The 21,837-nt window shown below is 50.9% G+C and overlaps 1 protein-coding gene across 1 annotated transcript in view; it reads right to left on the reverse strand.

Moving 5' to 3' along the window:
* The window catches only part of Podxl (podocalyxin like), a 46,041-nt gene extending 24,240 nt beyond the window's left edge, over positions 1-21,801 (reverse strand). Inside the window, exon 1 of the mRNA XM_031381447.1 lies at positions 21,341-21,801. Within this exon, the coding sequence (XP_031237307.1) occupies positions 21,341-21,422 (82 nt within the window). The 5' untranslated portion in view covers positions 21,423-21,801. The remainder of the gene's footprint in view (positions 1-21,340) is intronic.
* Positions 21,802-21,837: the final 36 nt, after the last annotated feature.

Genomic DNA, 21,837 nt, shown 5'->3' on the forward strand with positions numbered 1-21,837 from the left:
TCAAATGTTCATATTCAGAGCTCTCCGGGTGGTCCTCTATCTAAAGACAGCAGCAGCTGCTGCTGCAGGTGGTGCAAGGAAGTGAAGGAGGTGGGAGACTATGGGGGAGGTGAGAGAAGCCAAAATTGCCCTGGGTGATGGTGGTGCACACCTTTAATCTCAGCACTCAGGAGGCATTAGCAGGCAGATCTGAGTTCCAGACCAGGCTGATCTACAGGGTGAGTTCCAGGACAGATACGGAGAGAAACCCTATCTCTAAATAAATAAGTAAATAAGTACATGAATAAATAGATAAGAAATTCCCATTGAAAACAACAAACAAGAACCTACTACAAGAGTGGTTCTCAAGCCCCAGCCAGCATCAAAACTCTAGGAGGGTTTGCAAAATTCCAATGTCTGCACCAGCTCTGGGAGAAATAGACTGTAGTGACAACCTGCCAGTTTCTTGGGTTCCCACTGTCAGATGCTGCTGGTCAGAGAACCACTTTCAGAAACATTATACTAGACAAATAAGACGTGATTGTGTGGTAGCACTTGGTGGCAACCTAAAGCACAATTCATGAGTGTACGATAAACCGAGTAAACCATGTGCCTCTGCTCCAGCAGAGGCCAGTTGCTTAGAAGCTGGAAGGGAAAGTGAAGGGGAAAAACCACCTGGAAAGGGGAGAACAGGGGGCTGTGATGGAGGACCAGTGAAACCCAGGATGGCTAAAGAAAAAGACAGACTGTAGAGCTCAATCTCTGTGAGTGATGTGGGTGCACGGTCAGCCCTCTAGAGCCACAGTGGGCTGGAGATGGCTCAGAACTATTGTTGCCCTTACAATGGACCTGGTTCAATTCCCAGCACTCATATGGAGGCTCACAACCATGTAAAACTCCAGTTCTAACCTCCATGGGTGCCGGAAATGCAGATGGTTCTCATACAAACAGGCACATAAAATAAATCTAAATTTAGAAAAATGGTCAGACTTGCAACCCCAGTGAATGATGCACCATAAAGATCCCTGGATCTAGGTGACTTGAAGCATACAGAAGGGTCTATGTAGACTGTAGGCAAATGCTATGCCGTGTAATAAGCGACTCCATCAAGTGGGGGAAGGGAAGGGTTCTAGCACCAACCTCCTGAAAGTACCAAAGGATGGCTCTGCAAATGAGTTGGGACAGAGGGGCAGCAATCTGTAGCTAGAACACCGGCAGGACTGGTGGTGAGATTTGAGGTGTGGAAAGGAAATGGCTGAATGAGGCGCACATGGAAAAGGGTCAGACTGTTTCTCTGCTTATCTGAGAAGCAGTCCTGAGATAGAGGGGATGGAGAACAGGGCAGATGCCTGCTGGGAGGAAAGGTTACCTCAGCCAGGGTTAGCTGCCCCAGCAGGGTGGAGGACAGAGCAGGAGAAGGCCCTTTCAGCCTCCTCCCCAGGGAGAGGTGGGTGCTCCTTAAACCTTCCATAAGGGCTGGCTTCCTCCTGTTCCTGACTGCTCCCAGACCTGGGACTGACTCCACTATTAATAGCAGAAAAGGAAACTGGAAAGAATGCCCCAGGAAGAGGGCGTGTGGAAGGCAGGCAGGAAGGCAGCAAGACTGGACTCCACCCGGACACTCGCCTGGCCTCTCCTTCCTTCCACCACAGCTCCCCACTCTAAGCTGTCACCTCCAGAGGAATGAAAGTACAGAGGACAGGGACCAAGCTAGACCTGACACAGTCCTCCTTGGCTTAGTGCGATCAAAGAACACACGTAGATGGGGACACAGACATCCCCCCCCCCCAGCCTCTGACCCCGAGACCCAGGCACTGTGAAGCATGCAGATAGTTTTCAAGGTCCCTCAGAATATGAGCAATTTCCCGGTAGGGTGCTGTGTAACACTGTGCAAAACACAGGTGAGCCAGCTTTTACTGGGACTTCGGAGTTACTGACACAGCCTCCAAGGAAAGCTCCCTCTGGAGTGCCTGCTTTGAAGCTCAAGTGACACCCACTCTGTGAGACCCTAGCTTCCTCAGGAAGGACCCAGGGAGAAGCAGCTTGAGGCCTGTCTGAGTCCTCCCGTCTTCAGGGCCCATTTTTCCCTGGGCCCCTGATTCACAGGCAGGTTCTGAGAGGCAGGAAGACATTGGAGCAACATTGGAGAATATTCAGTCTGGTAGAGTAAAGTCTGAAATCGGTGTCTGTGTGAATCCTTGGAGGCTCAGCAGCAGCATCTCTTCCCTGCAGCTCCCAGCAACACACGATCCTCAGCTCGGCCTTGAGGGCCACCTTCTCTGCTTCTCGAAAAGACAACTGTGGCTGGGTGTAGAGCCCACCCCGACATAATCCATCCCATCTCAAAGACCCTAACTATCATGGCTCTTGGTTCAACTCAAGCAGCAATTACATTCTTTTGTCTTTTGAGGGGACACTCTGTCTACCACGGAAAAACGTAGGCCATGCCCTGGCATGATTTCTCCACTGGTCTATTTAGCTTCCCACAAGGGCCTGCTCAGTTTTTCCTTTGCAGGATACCCTGGCTCCCATATGCCACACATCCATACTTGGTCCCGCCAAGATTAAAGCCGAGGAAGAGGGTAGGTAGGAGCCCAGCCGTCTGACTTAAGTCTCCACAGTAGCTGTGTGGCCAAGCAACTGTCCACTTTCCATTTTCCCCTTGTACCCAAGTGAGCAGTGGGCAGGAAGAACAGAATAATAACTCTTAGCTTTAAGTACCCAGAACAGTGGGTTCACAAGGCTCAACTACCATGAGTTATGCCCCCATGACTGGAGGCAGCTTCAATTTCCAGACCTCAGTTTTGTTCATACCTATTTCCTGCTACAGAGCTGTGCAGACCACCTTCAACTTCATCCCCCACATCTGCACCGCCCTTAGCAAGTGGAGGGGGGCTTGGGCTTGCATAGACCCTCCACTGCTTCTGGGAGTAGACAAGTTAATACTGGACGGTGTTTGCCGTCAAGGAAGGTCCCAGATGAGGGACTAAGCCACTGTGACACAGCAAAAGAGGTGAGGTTGCCTTCTGTGAGTCCCAAAGTCTTTCTCACACTCAGTTCTGCCCAGGGTGAACCCAAAGGCAATGAGACATGACACTGTAAATTAATTAAGCATGGCTGTGTGCCAATAAAACTTTATTTACAACTGCATACAGCCAAGCATTTATTGACAGATGTGATATTTCTCCTGGGTCTGGAGATTGAAGCTTGTGTTTTCATCCAGCTACAAATCCTGTTCTATGATTTCCCTAGAGCCCCACCGTGTCACTCGTATGCCTGCTATTAGAAGCAGAGCCAAAGACTCGAATACAAACAGAGAAAATACACTCAACTCCTAAGAAAACAAGCAACCTGTTACCTACTCCCCCAAAAAGGAGAAGTCAAGATTAGTTTACAGACCTAAAGTTCTACAGCTTAGCAGCAGATCTAGGCGCCTGGTGTGATGGGACCATGCAGGATTCTTCCCCTCTGTATGGCTGTTACTAACAAACAACACTCTTTAGTGTTGGGAGGGAGGGACTGTGCCCATTCATCTTGCAGTCCAGACACCTGCAAGGTATCTGTCCCAGTAGACACCTAGTGTATTCCAGGAAAGGTGCCAACAGGGGCTATACATCCTGGATCTCAAGGGACTATCAGTGCAAGCTGACATCAGGGATGGGTACAGTCAGCCAGTGCTCCACCAGGTCACTGTACCTAACCTGCCTTCCGTTTCCCTTCCCTCCAGAATAGGTGACTGGAGCCCGGTGGTGTTGGGTCCCAGGGCATCTTCGCAATAGCCTCTTCCTCCTTAATTTAAAAACCTTCCCACTCATATCAAGGCTGGATGAGGCAACCCAGTAGGAGGAAGAGTCCTGAGAGCAGGCAAAAGAGTCAGAGACACCCCCACTTCCACTGTTAGGAGTCTAGCAAACACCCCAAGCCAAACAACCACAGCATGTACACAGAGAACCTAGTGTGTGGACCCATGCAGGCTCTGTGATTGTTGAATCAGTCTCTGTGTACCCCTATGAGCCCTGATTAGTTGATTCTGTGGGCTGTGTTCTCCTGGTGTCCTCCACCCCGCTGGCTCCTATAATCCTTCTTCTCTCTATTTAGAGAGGTTCACCAAGCTCCACCTAATGTTTGAGAGGCCCGCTCCTTTCTGGAGGGAAATGGAGGAGCAGTTGATCTGGGGGAGAGGCACAGTGGGGGGAGGGACTTGGAGGAGTGGAGGGAAAAGAGGCTATGGTTAAGATGTGTTGCATGAGAGAATAATAAATTAAAAAAAAAAAACTGTCCAGTTGGGGTGCCTAGCTTCCTGGTTCCTATGTCACGTTAACTGGCAGGCAAGACCTCTACTAGGAACTGTCAACTGAACAGTCATGTGGACCTGGCTGGTTCAGGAGTGTCATCCTCACATCTGCGACAGCTTTCCCAACCCTCCAGAGTCCTTGAACTCACCAGTCTAGAAGGCTCCCTCTGCACACTAATCTCCCACTACAAGCAGAGTCCTCCTATGTGCCGTAATTTCTTGCCAGGACAGATTCTTATTTGTCCCATGTTCATGACAACCCCAACCAAGACACATTCGGGTGACCAAGGCGGGGATTTGACTCCAGTGGATAATTTTGGGAAGAGAGGCTTGACTGACCAAGAAGTGATTCACTTGGTCTGGCTGTCTTATAATGGGCCAGTGACAACACTTCGTCGCCTGATGGTGAAGGAACTGCCTCTAAGAGACCTCTGTCTCTAGGTCCACTGCTCATAGGGTAGAAAGGTGTGCAGTTGAGTATGCAGTATGATGTACCACACCACCTAACAACAACATGATGTAATTGGAATAGATGGGGGTTCATACCTTGGCATATCGACACTCACACACATGAACATGTATGCACACACACACACACTTGACACTCACACACATGAACATGTATGTACACATACACACACACACACACACACACACTATAAAACTGGACATTTATTTAAATCTGCACTGTCTTCTCTCTCCATTTCCCAAAGCAGGAGGTGCTGATATTTGAACCAAAGATGTCACACATGATAGTGAAGCACTTTGTGACCAAATTGTATCTGCAGCCCCATTGTGTCTTTTTGAATTTACCACCACCACCACTACCACCACCACCACTTGGCACTTCATGGTTTGTGACTGTTAACTCCTCTTACAGTGTTTCACTGTGCGAGTACACCCTCCCGTATTTATATGTATCCTGTACCAGGTCTGACAGAAATTAAGATAGTCTAAAGACATACTTGTCTCTCAATCCATCAAAGGGTTCAAACAATGGACCCTAAAAGAATGGGGATTTCCCCAGGGAGCTCAGGCTGGGAGAAGGGCAAGGCACCAACCAGCCAGAGGGAGAACTGGTCTCCCAGGGAGATTAAGTCTCATAGTTCAATAACTTGTCAGCATCTTGCAGGATGGGACTGAAGGCCAGTGATGAGTCAGCGGTGACCAGCACCATGTAGATGTGGACATCTTTGATGAATCAGTGGTGACCAGCACCACGTAGATGTGGACATCTTTGGCCCTTCACTTCAGAACCCCAAAGATGGACTTGGGAGTTTGCTAAATGTCTTTGCCCCCCACCCCCAGGCTTCCAGTGTGGACACAATAAATAAAGTCTTTTTCTGCCTTCCACTTTTAATTGGCTTATTAAGGACAGGTGAGTGGACCTGGCTTGGAACAATTCTACTGCTGCTGCTGATTGGCTCCATCATTTCCAGCTCACTTCAGGCCACTGCGAACAGCAGGGCAATGCCCACTACAGGCTGTGTCCTATGAACATCTGTGTGCACATCAGGCAGCCCAGTGACAGGGCTGGCTGGGCCTGTTCCTGGGGTCTGGATAGAAGAACCGTACCAGGGGCTCCCATTCCCATGTACATCCAGCTCTAGCTGGAGTCAGGTCTTCTCTACATGGCCACTAGCTCTGCACACCACCCTTTGGCTGCCACTCAGTGGTGAGGACAGGGGAGGGGCTCTCTGGAGCTAGCAGCCTGTTCGAAGGCTGACTCGGAAGCTGGGCAACCCTGTTTCCACGTAAGGCACCGACGGTAAGGAACCTAGCTAGTTAGGGTCACAGCTCAGTGATCTCTCCCATCTCTTCTGATAAAACTCAGAGAGGCCCAGCATGAGCAATATCCCACCCACTTGGTGCTTCTCCAGGGAGGTCAAGGCCCAGCTCTCACCCCAGCTCTACCCTTGAGCCCTCAGCAGGAATCTTAGGAACATTCTGTGACTCAGAGAGGAAGGTAAGAAAAGAAGAGCCTGGAATGCCATCCTGGGCCCTGGAATGCCATCCTGTGCCCAGCTCACTGCCCGGCTGCTACCTGTGAGACTGCCCACAGCTGCTCCCTCTGGCTCTTCCCCCGCCTTGCCTCTGCTTCCCTGCCAGTCACAGCTGCTCTGTCTCGATTGGAAGCTTCGTCTAAGGATGCTAGTCTGCACAGCTACCCGGAGAAGGGAAGGGGCGGGACTCTTCCTGAGGAGGAATGAGCAGAGCCATTAGTGTCCTTCAACAGCACCCTCACAGGGCCTCCTAATCCCTTGGCTGCTACTGGCCATGTGAATCCCAGTCAGTCGGTCTGGGCAAGGTGCCCAGGAGCAGCCTGCCCACTGCCAGTGGTGGGCAGGGACAGAGGTCAGGGACAGAGGTAAGGCCCAGCTGCCTCCCCCAGCCTCCCACCTGCCAACACAGGTGGCTGGACAAAGCCACAACAGAAGACAGCACCTGGAAAAGGTTTTCCCAAAGGAGCCCTTCAGCCTGTCATAGCAGTTTCCATGGGCACCGCAGAGAAAGCAAGGGAAGGCCTGAGATTTACGTGGGCAGGGGTCTCCCAGAGCCTGGGCTTTCCTGTCTGAAAACCATGGGTCAAAATGAACATGAGAGAGAGAGAGAGAGAGAGAGAGAGAGAGAGAGGGAGAGGGAGAGGGAGAGGGAGAGGGAGAGGGAGAGGGAGAGGGAGAGGGAGAGAGAGAGAGAGAGAACAAATAAACACCTTGAGGAAAGTCTCAAATCCACAAAGACTGGAGGCAAGAGGAACTGGACAGGAAGCCAGTCCAGGAAGCCAGTCCAGGATCAAAAACCTACTGTGGACCAGTGATACCAGTGCATGGTCTGCACAATGTGTATGTTTTGATATACCTGTGATTGCAGAGACACCAAGGCAGAGGTGTGGATCTCTCTCTCTCTCTCTCTCTCTCTCTCTCTCTCTCTCTGTGTGTGTGTGTGTGTGTGTGTGTGTGTCTTACTCACCCTCACATAGTACAATTTTCTATTCACCCCCCTATTATAAAGCCTGCCTACCTCTTGTCAGGCAGTGGTGGCACACACCTTTAGTCCTAGCGCTCAGGAGGCAGAGGTAGGCAGAGATCTCTTGAGTTCAAGGCCAACCTGGTCTACAGAACAATTTCTAGGACAGCCAGGGCTATGCAGGAAAAAAAAATCTTGTCTCAAAAAAAAAAAAAAGCCACCAAGGTTTATTCCAAGGTTTATTTACTAAAGCTTTCTCATATTGGGCGGACCCAGCCTTTCTATACCAGCCAGACCACTGCTTTATTACTTTGTTTCCCTTGTATCAATGCAAAGAAGCAGACTACAGACTTGGGTGGCTAGGTCGGATGAGTCTCTCAGCCTCTCAGGTGAGGAAGCTGGACTGGAACTCAGGCAACCCTGGCGGGACCAGAGGACTGCACTCTCCTTCAGCAACATTTGTTCTTAGACTGCTATGTGGGCGCTCACTGCTACTGCTGTGTGGTATTGGCTCACTGTGGTGATGGCTCCTCCCAGCAGAGCGCCTAGGGCTCACACTTCCTGAGGCAAAGCGCATGTACACTTGGCACTCCATTCTTCCCTTCTCAGTTCAGTCAAAAACAACCTTGGTAAATATTTTTCTGAGGGGGCACGGTATCATTCCCACGCCACCTCCCCGTCCCGTGAACATAGCCAGATGCCTACAGTTTCGAAGTGGCCCCTGGAATCCTCGGCCAGGGACCAGCTTCCACTCTTGGCCTGACACAAACAAAGGCATGAAGCCAGAGGGAAGTCCTGCATCCCCAGCTGTGGAACAGTCGCCTCTGGGAACCAGATTGAAAGTTCCGTCTGTGAAATGGAGCCTGTGAATTTCCCTGGGAATGACTGCCTTTCATCAGGTGGAAGCCAGAGGTCACGACCACAAGTGACCACAAGTGACCTCAAGTGTCGCTTTCCAGATTTCCCAGCTTTGTGTGTTCTGTCTGCAGACGTCCCTCTTCCAGGAAAGACACCCATGAGCTTCTGGCTGAAGAATAATTCTCACCATTTACACCTTTTTTCACCCCTGTGCTTTGGGCAGAGTGGTGTGGGGAAACCATTTTGCTAAGGCTTCATCAGCACCCCAACTGATGCATCCTGAAGCAAAAATTAAGAAAGTGAACATTCCATCGCCCAACTCCCCAGCTGGACCCAGGAAGGGAAAGTGCGACCACTGGCCAGAGCACACAAAGTCTGGTCTTCTTTGAGAGTGGGTGGGGTGCGAGCAAACCAAGTCAATGGCTATAACTAAGTTACTAGGGCTGGCTCCTTTTAACATCAAGTCTGAACTCATTGGAGAGTCAGAACTAGTCTAGGAAGCTTTCTCTCTACAGGTTCAGCCTAGGCTGTGAGCGTAGGATCCAGGCAGCCACTGGAAATCAGATTTCCAGACAGCACATGCTCATTCCCTTTAAGGGTGTCAAGGTTTAATGACATCACACAGAGGACGTGACCACAGTAATTATGCACACAAATGCATCCACAGGATGGGGGGGGGGGCTGTTTTACAGCCTTTTCCTAGGAATTGGAAGCTGCACTGAATGTTCCTTCTGAAGTTTCCCAGGTCATGGAAAGGGCCAGGCTGTCTTATATCACCGGAGCTTGCTTTTGAAGTTTACCTTGAGGTGCCTAGGGAAGGTTTCATCCCTTTCCAGAATCCTATGCATGCACACACACACACACACACACACACACACACACACACACACACACGCTCCCATCCTCACCTCCATCTCTGTTCTCTTACATTTCCAGTTAGTTTGCTTCCCTGCAGGTAGCAGCAGAGCCCAGATAGATTTCCAGGCCAGGCACAGTCAATGGCTCACCTGTGTGAGGCCACTCAGGCCAATCCAAAATCAAGGGCTATGACTGGAAAAGTTACTACCACTCTCCCATCTCCTGGTCCCATTTGGAAAGTGAAGCCAGCTCCACACCAAGATTCTTCCATTCCAGAGTGACCAACAGCACAAGTAGCTTGTCTCGACATCCCTTTGAGCCTGCTGGGACGGGGTGATATGCCCAGAGTTACCCAGGCACAGAAACTGATACCCATCCTTCAGGCTGGGTAAGCAGAGGACAGGCAGTAAGCCACTAGGCAGCTAGGGCAGGCAGTGGCTAAGTCCACAATGCTCCACAGTCAGTGGCTAGGTACTTTTATTCTCAATAAAATCCAGGAAATGAAGCTCTAAATACAGCCCAGTGACAGGGCATTTGATGTTCATCCGTCACAGCAGGACCCAATCCTGAGCTCAGATGATTGATCTCTCCTTGTTCCCCCTGCCTACCATGCCGCTCTGCCACATATACACCCACAACACACATGTATATCCCTAGTTGGAGTTACAGAGGACCACGGGGAAGTTGAAGTATCAGGAATGCAAACCTCTGGGTCCTACCCTTGGCATTATTTTCTCCTGCATCTCACAGTCATATAAGAGCCAGGGAACCCTGGGTACCACTTGATCCCACCCCAACAACTGAGAAATTGACTCTGACTCTGACAGATGGCCAGAGTCGCTTTTCTTTGCCATCTAGAAACCCTGTGGTCCAATACAGCTATTTATCCTTGCCTTGAAACATGAATAGCCCTGGGCTACCAACCCCAGCTCCTGCCTCTTTTAGATGTTAGACAGATGGGGGAAGGGACTCATTTGACCCACAGTGAGAAGGAGGGAGGCTTCCATGACACTATGAGCGGGCACTTGTGTCCTCCACTGTGACCCAGTGGTCGGCAGCATCCCAGACTGTCCTAAGCAGGACACTTCCCCTGAAGGCATCCATCCACAGTAGGTCAGAATATCAATATGGTGTGTTCCTAGGTCCCCCTCCTTGGGTGTATCCACATATCAAGTCATATCATCAGATGAGTCCAAGCAAATTGAAAAGACCCCCAGGAACTGCTCCATCTGTGCCCTATTTGCAGATGAGAAAACTGAGGCCAACAGAAGACTTCACACTGTCTGTCCGTCCAGGTGGAACAGCCTCTACTACAAGCCAGCCTTCCTTCTTTCCCTGTTCCACCATACAATCTTGAGCTCCCATAATCCATCTCTCCTTATTCCCCCTGCCAACCATGTCTCTCGGCCACATATTACTCGAGCAGCACACATGAACAGCCATAGCTGTAGTTATAGAGGGCCCCGGGGGAGAGCTGTGGCTGGCATGTCCTTGTGATTGTCCTAAGGTGTCCTGGAATCTCTTACTGTGAATGGATTCTGTGAGCACACAGGACAGAACTCTCAGGTTCTACCAGAGCTTGAGGGGGTAAACTCGGAAAATGTCCTGCCTCAGTGCCTACCCCCGCACCACCCCAGCAAGCCCAGGGGAAGGAGAACAGACCATGAGGTCCCATCCTCTGCCTCTCCTGAGCCACAGCTCAGGCCCTCGGAGTCCTTAGCCCTCAGAGTCCACAAAGCCAGAACCAGGGTGACCTTACAAGAAGAGGCAAGTGTGGGGTGCTCCTAATTGGACTGTGTCCCAACAGTGCAAGACAAGTAGACAGGGGACACATTGCACTTTGTTTGCACTCAGGCTGGAGTGGGGACTGAACCTGCTTAAGCAAGGGGTGCTCCTTGTCCTGAGTCAGTTGGGGGAGTGACACAGGGGACAGCTGCAGCTAGGAAAGCTAATGCCAGCCAGTGGCTCCCTGTGGTTACCGTTTGGCTTAGCCTGACCCCTGCTTAACCAGCTCTTCAGTATGTGTCCCTGCTCCAGAATGTCTCCCCCCCACCCCCCCCACACACACCTGGGACCTGAGATACCCAGGAGGTGTTACAGGAATTGGGGTAAGAGGCAAGAGAGGGAAAGTGCAGCCAAAAGCAACCAGAAAATTGTTGGCCAGCAGGGAACTCAAAACCGAAACAAGGGTCCACAAACACAGTTTTTGTTTGTTTGTTTGTTTTACGGTTTTTTGTTTGGTTGTTTTTGTTTGTTTGTTTGTTTTGACAGGGCCTCATGTAGATTTAGCTATCTTCAAACTCTATGTAGTTAAGGGTGAGTTTGAACTTCTGATCCTCCTGTCTCCACCTTCCCAGTGCTAGTATTACAGGTGTTGGCCTCTCACAGCCAGGTTGATGCTCTGCTGGGTTTAGTTGGTACTGAGGACCAAACCTAGGACTGTGTACCCTGCAAACTCTCTACCAACTGAGCTGCATCCCCGCCCCCGCCCCTTTTAATAGCCCTTCCCACGTCTGCTATGGAGCAAGCCTGGCTAACACCCAGAGAGTGCTCCAAGACTTAATTCAACCTGTTCTCATATCCCTGGTCCAAGCACCTTCATAAGCCTGGGTTCCCACATGATTTCCTAGAAACCCTCTGGAAGACGTCTCTGGGGTTTCGTTTTCTCTTTTGCCAGCCACCCCTAGGTCAAAGTATTTTCACTGATGACTTTGCAGTGTGGTCCAGGTCTTTACAGACTGTCTGGAATGTACACTGAAGACAGCCAGTGGAGACACTGCCTATCTCCAAATGTCCCGGGGAAGCTTGAGTAGTTCACAAAATACATGTTCTCACCTTCTTCCCACCGTGTGCGTGTGTGTGTGTGTGTGTGTGTGTGTGTGTGTTTTGAGACAGGGTCTCACTGTATATATAACCTTGACTAGCCTAGAACTCGATATGGAGAGCAGATTGGCCTCAAATTCATAGAGATCGCCTGCCTCTGCCTCCCAAATGCTGGGATTAACGGCACACGCCACTACTCCCAGCAATATATATGTTCTCTTAAAAAGAGAAACGTAATTTCTATTCAATGCTACATTATATGAGGGGTGCTATGCTACAGTCAAGTCAGTAGGAATGAAAACATGAGACTGTATTTAGAGCCAGCGATGGTGGTGCACACCTTTAGTCCCAGCACTCAGAAGCAAAGGCAGGTGGATCTCTGAGTTCAAGGCCAGCTTGGTCTACACAGCAAGCTCCAGGACAGCCCAAGGGTACAAAGAGAAACCCTGTCTCAAAAAAACAAGGTGGGGGGGAGGTGATGAAGAGAGGGAGGGAGGGAGATTGATTGATGATTGATTGATCGATTGGCACTAAACCTCAATGAAGGGAAAGAGTAAGTGACACTTCAACTTTGCACCATGGTTTCCCTTTTAATCTCACTGACCAAGCATTCGGTGAGAGCCAGTCTAATCTAATGTTCTTTCCAAACAGTTTGGTAAGCGGCTTGTTTTATGCACTGTGAAAATACAAACGCAGTCTGCTGTGATGCTAGCCCTGACTTACCATTTGGGTAAACCGAGGCGTGCAATGGTGCCCTGACTGCAATGCTGGGGCACACAGATCGGTGAGAACTTTAAACTGTCTTTCACCCTTTCTCCCTCTTCTCTGCTTTGTAGGAAAATATCCCCTTCCCCTTCCCCTCCCCACACCCTTGCAGGCTCTCAGAAGGAGGGCTGCAGCTTGTATATCTCCCTTCCCACCCTCTACCTGCCCCACCCCATTGCCAGAGTAGGGAAATGTGGAGCTGGAAGCCCATAAGCCCACAAGCCCACCACGCCATGCTTAGATGGCAGACGGGATCACTAGAAAGAGGAGCTGGAGTCTTGGTAGGGTAGGTTGATACCAGGAAGGAAGCTGCTTGGAGGAACTGAAAAGGGACCTGGCAGATATCCTGCAGGGCTGGCCAGGGAAACCATCAGCCAATCACATGGACATTTATCCTTGTGGAAGAGGGGTCATGGGAGCCCAGACCACAACCTTGAGGCCTCCCAAGGTCAGCACACCTGTGGCTTCAGGGAAGCCTGCATTGACAATAACACCTAAAGGTGAGAAGACCACCCACTGACTGCCCAGGGCTAGGGTGAGAAACATTTGGGTGGGAACCAGGAAGGTGGGAACTAGAGTCTAGAGCACCTGCTAGCTAAGCCAAGTTCCTCTGAACATTCTCATCTGGGGTTGTAACTAACCCTCAAACGGTGGTCCTAGTAACCTGGCCATGAGATAGTCACCTTGGCCCTGAAGGACAAAGCTTGACCTTATGAAGTTCCTATGGGTGGAAGGTACCAGGAGTGGGATCTACTTAATTACATCCCACAACAAGCTAGGACTGTCCCTGAGAAAATGCATATACTTATGCTTGCCATGCAGGGACACACCACTTCTGTGACTCTATTTGACCAGTACTGTTGGGGAATGGGTTCATTACTCTGACTGGGAAACAAGGCCCAGGAGCAAGTTCAAGGTCACGGGCTACCAACTGAGAGGCAAAGTGGAGGCTAAATCCCAAGCCTGTAACTCCAAAGTCTGGGACATTGTATCAGCATGTCTCCATTTACCTTTCTCTGACAGTAAAACATTTTTTTCTCAAAGGAACTCCCATATAGAACAGACAAATGCAGTTATGCTCAATGGATAGACACAAACCTGCTCCCAGATGAAAATGATAAGAAAACTCTTAATTTTCTTTCAGGTATACCCCCTAAGCTCTTGGTATCCCCTAGGTGACTGCCCAGAGAACCTCTGTCAGGCGTGTAAGTCATTGGTCTCACCTCCTAACACAAAGATCCTAGAGGGCGCTCTCCTCATCTTTTGGCATTTTGTCAATCTGGGTTTTCCTGAAGCCTAGGTGCAGTTTGGTGCTGGACTAAGAGGATCTTGGCCTCTGCCTATACATGTAATACATGGAAACATGAGGGGAAGTAGTGTGTGTGTGGTGTGGTGTGTGTATCTGAGTGTGTACTCTACTCATGCACATGCATGCAGAGATATTCTGATCCTAGCCTGAGGCCAGTGCGGGAACCCAGGTTCTCCCCTGTGCCTGCCCTGCAGTTCATGGGAAATTTCAGGACAACTGGATAAGTGGCCTAGCTAAGGACAGAGGAGCCTGGATTGGGGGAACCGGTTTCTCTGCCTTAAAAGATACCTCTCCCTCAGTACCCCACACCTAGACTCTCCAAACTTTGGACTGCACTGAGGTCAGAGACATCAATACCTAAGGCCATGGAGAAACCAATTAATTCTCTTTCCCTTCTGCACAGTTGGACCCTGACATGCCAGGGAAAGGAGGGCTGACTAAAGCCACAAGCAGCCTGAGGCGGCCACAAATAAGCACACCAGTAGGACTTGCCAGGCGCCTACTGCCTGTAGCCAACACCAGTAGGACTTGCCAGGTGCCTACTGCCCATAGCCATCTCTGCTTCTTTACAATGTAACTATTTTTGGTCAAATAAAAGTCACTCTTTTTGAAGGAAAGTGCTCTTTCCCGATTCTCTTGCTGTTAGATATCAGCATGTGATTACATTCTGTTTAGCTAAAATGCTCTTGGAAAAGTCATTTGAAGTTTTGGGTAGATACCCTCAAAGGAGGAGCTACAGCGGTGTTCTTATTTCTTCCTTTTGTCCTGACAGGTGGAATCCTATCCTGGACCGTACGGCTGTGAGCTAATGAGGGCAGAATCAACACTGCAGTACTCTGAAATTCCAATATGAGAACAATATGACTTGTTGTAGATGCTGTCTCCACTGATGGACTTGTTAGGGTGAGGACCACACAGCCAGCCACACAGGAGACTGGAGGTTACTGAACTGTGGCTCTCTCCCTGGGAGTCTCCCTGTTCCGGTTCATGTTCGCTTGTCTATTTCTTCAAGATCCCTGGCCAGCTCCTGCCTGCCACCTCCACCATTCTGGACTCAGGTCAGGAGTGGAGGGTACAGAGCTGGTACACAAGACTCAATCACTCAGCAAGTATTTATTGAACATCTACTATGGGCCAGGGACTTTTCTAGAGGCTATGGCCAGGGACTTTTCTAGAGGCTATGGCTACAGTACTAACAAAAGTTTCTGCCCTCATGATACAGTGTAGCAGTGTTTCTCAACCTTCCTAATGCTGCAACCCTTTAATCCAGGTCCTCACATCGTGGTGACCCCCAACCATAACTGTTATTTCTTTTTTCTTTTTTCCTTTTCTTTTTGTTTTTTTGAGACAGGGTTTCTCTGTATAGCCCTGGCTGTCCTGGAACTCACTCTGTAGACCAGGGTGGCCTCAAACTCAGAAATCCGACTGCCTCTGCCTTCCAAGTGCTGGGATTAAAGGCGTGCACCACCACTGCCTGGCCATAACCGTTATTTCTATTGCTACTTCGTAAGTATAATTTTGCTACTGTTATAAATTGTAATGTAAATATCTGATATGCAATCCCTGTTAAAGGGTCATGACTCACAGGTTGAAAACTGCTGGTCTAGCAGGAGAGAGAGAGAAAAGAGAAAGACAGAGACAGAGAGAGGCGGGGCGTGCAATGGGAGAGAGCATCGTGGGCAAGGAAATGGAGGTGGGTTATATGTCCTGGGAAGCTGTCTCAAGAAGGTGACACGGGCAGGGTGTGGGTCAGTTGGAAGAATGCTTGTCTAGCATGCCTGAAGCCTGTGCATTCAGTCTCCAGCACCGTGTAAACCGTTGGTCACAGTGATACACACCTAGAGGTGGAGGCAGGAGCAGAAGACAATCAAGCTTACACAGGAGAGCTCCAGGCCAGCTGGAGTTCTGTGAAACACTCTAAAAAAAATAAAAGAAGTTTTGAAGTAAGAAGAGGGAGCCTGAGAATGTTTGAGGAAAGACGTTGTTAGGTGACCGACTGACTGTACGTCCGTGTGCCTCAACTACTCTTCTCTGGAATGGACAAAAATAGAGGCTACCCAGGGGCAAACTTGTGCTCCCCCAGCCTCTGTGACACTCGTGAGGATGCTCTCAGAGAGCAGCAGGGGCATCCAGTTAGTTGGAGTCTCAAGAGCTTTGCAGCCAGGCTAAGCTCTGTGGGTTTGAGCTTCGTGGCGGAAGCCTCAGACATTGGCTGTGTACTTAGAGATCACAGAATGCCTAGGCCATGTCACAGTATTGCCCCGACTACCCTGACCAGTCAGACAGTTTCAAGGTTTGAACTCACACAGCAGCAACAGCAGGCCCTTGGTTGCCCCAGAGCCCTCAGGGGCCTCGTTCTTTAAGGGGGCCTCCTGCACCCCAACATGGGCTGAAGGAGGCTTGGTCAGCCAGCCCTCACAATTCTCTACCCTTGGATTGAGGCATGTAGCTTTCCGGCTATGACAATTGGCGGACGGGGTGCCACCCTGCACCCTGGCCCTAGGGAAGTGCGAGGTGGCTGACCCGAGGGGGTGAGGGTACAAAGGAAGAGAGAGGGTGGTGGTGGTATGTGCTGAGAGGGTAGGGGCAGAAGAAGGAAAAGGAAGAACTGGTGGCCCAGAGGCCAACACAGTGACTATATTGGTGGGCCTGTGTCTCAGATTCGGGGAGATGAGGGTTAGAAAGTTATTGATGAGGCCACTCCTCCTGTGAGCATTTCTTTGACCACCCGTTTGTTGCAGGTACTGGCTGGAGGCTGTGGATGCCACAGGAGCTCTCAGGCCCATTCGGACACTGGCATACACCATCACAACTCAGGCCACCAGCTTTGTGACTGTACTTGGAGGTTCGGTCAGATAACACCAAGCTTCAGTTACCTTAATGGCAGACACGAAGGGACAGATTTAGTTAAAGGCTACATTACTCAACCTTCACTAGATTCCTCCAGTCCCCAGAAGAGAAATGGCACCAAAAAAGGCTGAATTCACTTCTACAGCCACACACACCTGTACACAGTTGTCTCTTACCAAGCCCTTGGGAACACCCAGAACGAGGCAATGTCCCTCCTCCTTGGTCTATACCTCTCATCTGAAAAATAAGTGAATTCTAGTAGGTGAGTTCCAAGGGCTCTCAGCCCCTGGATTCTATCTTAGAACAGTTATGCAGTGATGGTATAGAAACTACCCTTGGGCAATTGGATTCGTTATTCACATTTTTTTTTTTTTACTTTGAGATGGGGTTGCCTGTAGCCTGGGCTGACCTAGAACTTACTATTCTCCCTTCCTCCACCTCCCAAATACTAGTATTACACAGGCGTGCGACTATGCTCACTTTCTGTGGTACTGGGGATTGGACTCAGGACTTTGTGGTACGCTAAGCAAGCGCTCCACTACTTGAGCTCCCTACTCAGTTCCTAATTCCACTTTGAGAAAGCAGTGGAACTTAAAGGAACCTTATCTCAAGCATTACTGCAAATGAGAAGCTCCTTACCATGCGTTGCTTTTTGAGACAGGGTCTCATGTATCTCAGGCTGATCTCCAGTTTCCTATGAAACCAATGACTTTCAACTTCTGATGGCCCTGCATCAGCCCCCCAAGTGCTTGAATTAGAGATTTGTACTACTATGCCGGGTTTATTCAGCGCTAGGAGCTGAACTGAGAGTTCAAGCATGTCCCCATACCATAATGTACCTTTTGAGTAGATTATTTTCTTGAAAGGTTTTTTTTTTTGTTGTTTGTTTGTTTGTTTGAGACATGGTCCCACTATGTAGCTGACCTGGGACTCAGATCCCCTCACTTTTGAATGCTAGGACTGACAAGTCCCACTACATCTGGCTTTGAAGCCTTTATTTAAAGGACATACTTAGGCTTTTGGGGCCCCGGGGAGACATGGTCCCAGATATGACACTTCCTTGGATCTTTCACAGCCTCACAAGTGGATGAGACACACCACAGAAAGACTTGTCCCACAGTGTTTCTGGGAACAGGCTGCGACAGGAAACCATACCAACTGAGCTCCTTGCCCTGACTCAGACAGACAGTCTGGGCACAAATAAGAACAGAGCCCAGAGCTGAAAGTCCTCCAAGCCCTAGGTCTGCTGGGTCTCCAGGCCAGCTCAGATGGCTAAGCAGAGCAGCACTGGCTGGAGCAGAGACTGGTTCCCAGGACACAACTGGTAAAGGAGTCCAGTAGGTATAGACATCAATGCCCAGGAAGGAGTCAAGCTGCCTGGATTCCCTTTCAGGTCTACAGCCAAGGAACACATGCTCAGCACAAGATCCCCGTTCTCTAAAGGATCTACGGGTGGAGAGGCAGCACAGTGGGGTATGGAGCCTAACGGGGCTCCACGAGCTCAAAAGACAACCCATTCAGCAGCCTCCTCCCCAGGGGACTCTAACCTCGTGGTCCCTCCCCCTCAGCTTCCAAAGGTAGTCTCCTCCGTGTGGATGGAGAGGCCCCAGGAAGAGAGGCAGACTCTCAGGCTCTCTTCACCTGAGTCTAACATTCCACACATCCAGCGTGACCTCCTGAGGACTTTAAACTGCTGGTCTCTGTCCCACCCCGGGAGGCCACACCCCACCTGAAGCCTCTGTGCCTTTAGTGATTGCTGCTCTCAGCCTGGCTAACTTTGTTGATGCATACCTCAGAGTGAATCCTGTCAGAAAACCCCTGCCCCCTCCCTACTTCTGGAACCTTCAATTCAACCCAGCAGCTGGTTCCCTCCCCTACTGAATTCTTCACAGAGCCCACACCTCAAACCCCCTAGAGTGGCTCCCATCCCCCAGCCTGCTTTTCCCCCAAACACCTTACAATTCATCCTAGCTTAGTGACCCTAGGAAGAGCTTTCCCACCCCCTGCAGATCCTTTTTTATTTTAAAATATCCATGCAAAAACACCCCAGGAAGCTCTTCACAGTCCTCACAGGGCTCATTAAGACAGCTTCCCCTTGCCTCTTAGGAAGCAAGTCACACACTGACTGCCACTCACCAACATCTGCAGAATCCCGATGCTCGGGGTGTCTCAAGCCCATCAAGCGCCCAATACACCCATTCAATACACGGCAGTACCAAGCTGCTGCTGCTGCTGCTCTTGGTGAATTGGCTACAACGTTAAACCTGTTACCCTTACTGTGGCTCATCAGAGGAAGACAACCTACAAAGCAGGTTTGTGATCACTTCAGTAGGAAGCCTAGGCTTGGGAAGGTCACTGCCTCGTCCACAGGCACACAAGTGTGGGGCCCAGTCTGAGAGTTCCCTCCATGTCAACCAGCCTTTCTCCTGCCCGGGATTTATCCATCAAATGGCTATCAGCTGGAGAGAACTAAATTGGTCTCTCTTTTCATCAGCCAAGGGCCATGGAAGCCAAGACATCTACAACAGTGGAAACAGAGGTCCCCTTCTGTTCCTCTATCCTACTTTACAGATAGGAAAGTGGAGTGCAAAGGTCTGACTTGCCCTGTGGCAAAGGAAAAGCCCAGAAAGGATCCCAGGATAAAGGTTGTTTACCTCCAGGGTGAGTTCAAGCCACCAGCTTAGGAGGAAAGCTAGAGACCTGTCCAGATAATTCCTTTGTTACAGAGACTTGCACTGTAGGCCTACATCTCATCATAGAATTCCACCAACTGAGGTGGGGCTCCGGGGAGGTATGGCTGATGACGGCCACCAAGGAAGCTGGCCTAGAGGAGAGTGTAAAACCACCACAACCCAACCCCAGGTTTGCCTCCTAAGCCTTTTTTGACCTGGATGTAATTCATCATCATCATCATAATCAGTTTGCTATCCTCGTCATCAATGTAATCGTTCCTCCTCACCACCAAACACTGTTAAAGAGGGTCTCTATTTTGCCACATACTGTAAAAATGACCTTTCGGGGTTTGGGTATCCAGGGCTCAGTGATGCTCAGACTTGCTGCTTGGAACAAGGCCAGGTTTCTGGACACATTTGTTTGCACATAATGATCTCTGACTAGGAACTGTCCCTGCGGTAGAGTCTGGAGAGGGATCCTCAGCAGACATGGTTCCTAGGCAGTTCTCAGGTGCCAGACAAGAACCCCAGCCTTGATGTCCATGGACCAGGTTGGGAGCAGTTCACTGATGGCTTCGAGGCATCTCCCTTTAGCCTGTATCTTCTCTAAGCTTGGCTTCTGTAAGATCAGAATCACTGTGGACTAACTAGCCCATCTGGCTTTTGAATGGTACTAGGGGCTCCCTCTCCAAACGACTGCATGTTGAAGATGCACCGTGAAGTCGCCAAGGCACTCCACAAATTTGTGGTCCCTTCTGATTGTGCCAGCTGTGGACTGTGACCGTCCAAGTTCTTTCCATCGTCCTCGAATTGCACCCCTCCTCAAGGAACACAGGCCCTTCCCCCAATGGGAGGACTCTTCCCCTTCAGGCCACCCTCCGGAGGCTTAAACCTCCATTCCCTGAGGACCAGTCCTCACCACCCTGCCATCGCTCATTGTTCTGCAGAATCCTGTTTCCCCAACACTAACTCCCACATCAGTAGAGTCCCTTCCCGGCCTGGGCGGTCACCACACTACTTCTGACCCTGGAAAGCTTCCCCTCGCTACTTTCTCCCAGCAGGTACCTGCTCAGGAAGAATAGGTTACTCCGTTATGAAACGTGCTCTTCTCTCTTGGGATGAGTCTCTCAGCTATTTGGCAGGGATTTGGGGGATACCTGCTCTAGTTACGTTGGCAGACCCTGCCTGACCTCTCAAACAGAAAGCAACATTTCACCTCCAGAAAGAAGGTAGTGCGACTGTCGCCAAGCTGCGTCTGATGAGAGATGGGTGCCTGAGGTACTACTAAGACACAGCTCAAACCACATTTGTGAAAGAAGTTTCTTGTTTACACAAAGGGGTGGGAGGGGCCCACCAGCCTGGCCTTGTTCTGAGAAAGAATCCGGTCCTTTGGCAACATGAAGGCAAGGTCCCCAATGAACCAGACTCTGGGACCCTGGAAAGAGCACTCCATCCGACCCGGGACAGGCTTAAGAAAAGGCGCTAGGACAAGAAGCACGCGTGGGCATTTAGGTGTTTGCGGTCAGCTTCAAGAGGCTCCTTCTTGTGCTCCCTGCCCGTCGCTTTGCTTAGTTTCAACGACCTAGCAATATAGTCCCTGGTCGCCCCAAACACGAGAAAGAGAAATCGTATTCTGGTGGTCCCGCGCGAATCTGGAACCTCCCCACAACCCAAAGTTCTCCCCCCTTTTTCCAGCGAACCCACCAAATGCCCCCTTTACAATCTCACAAGCTCCGGCTCACGCTGCACCAGTGAAGACTAGGGGTAAATCCACGATCTGGCCCCGCACCTGCGGCGTTCACCAATTTGGAGGGGGCGTGGATGGTGCCTCTCTGCGTGCGGCCCCGCCGGAGAGGCTGCCAGCAGTCCGACCACGCGGTGCAGCGGGCTTCCCTGGAGCCCCACCAGGCTTGGGGCAGAAGGGAATGACCAACGGTCCCGGCAGAGCCAGGGCTGTTCACTCACCAGAGTCCTGGGAGAGAGATGGAGGCGACAGTAGCAGCACCAGTGGCAGCAGCAGCGCGGAGAGCGCTGGAGTGGGGCGCATGGTTGTGCTCGCCCGGGGACTCGGAGCAGGTGGCTGCGGCGCTGGCGCAGGGTCGCGCGTCTGGACGGCGGGAGCGTCGGCGCCGCTGGGGGAGGCCTGGCGACAGTCGCGAACTCCGGAGTCGCGATCCAGCGACTCCTCCTGCCTGCCGCAGAGCTGGACTGGGACGCGGAGCCAGCAGCGAGGAGCGAAGTTGGCTGCGGCCCGGGCGGTGTCTGCGCGGCTGCGGCTCCGCGCACGTTGCCGCGATGACTCCCGCCCCGTCCCGTCCGCGCTGGCCTCCGCCCCCTCCCCCAGGAGCTCGCCCACAGCGGCAGCGGGGTCGGGCGGGGCGGCGGCTGGGCGGGCGCTGGGCTGCGAACAATAAGCAGAGGAGGAAACTCCGCCCTGGAGCGCGGCGGGCGGGGGAGCAGGG

This window comes from Mastomys coucha, unplaced genomic scaffold, assembly GCF_008632895.1.
Source record: "Mastomys coucha isolate ucsf_1 unplaced genomic scaffold, UCSF_Mcou_1 pScaffold20, whole genome shotgun sequence".
NCBI classification, from domain to species: Eukaryota; Metazoa; Chordata; class Mammalia; order Rodentia; family Muridae; genus Mastomys; species Mastomys coucha.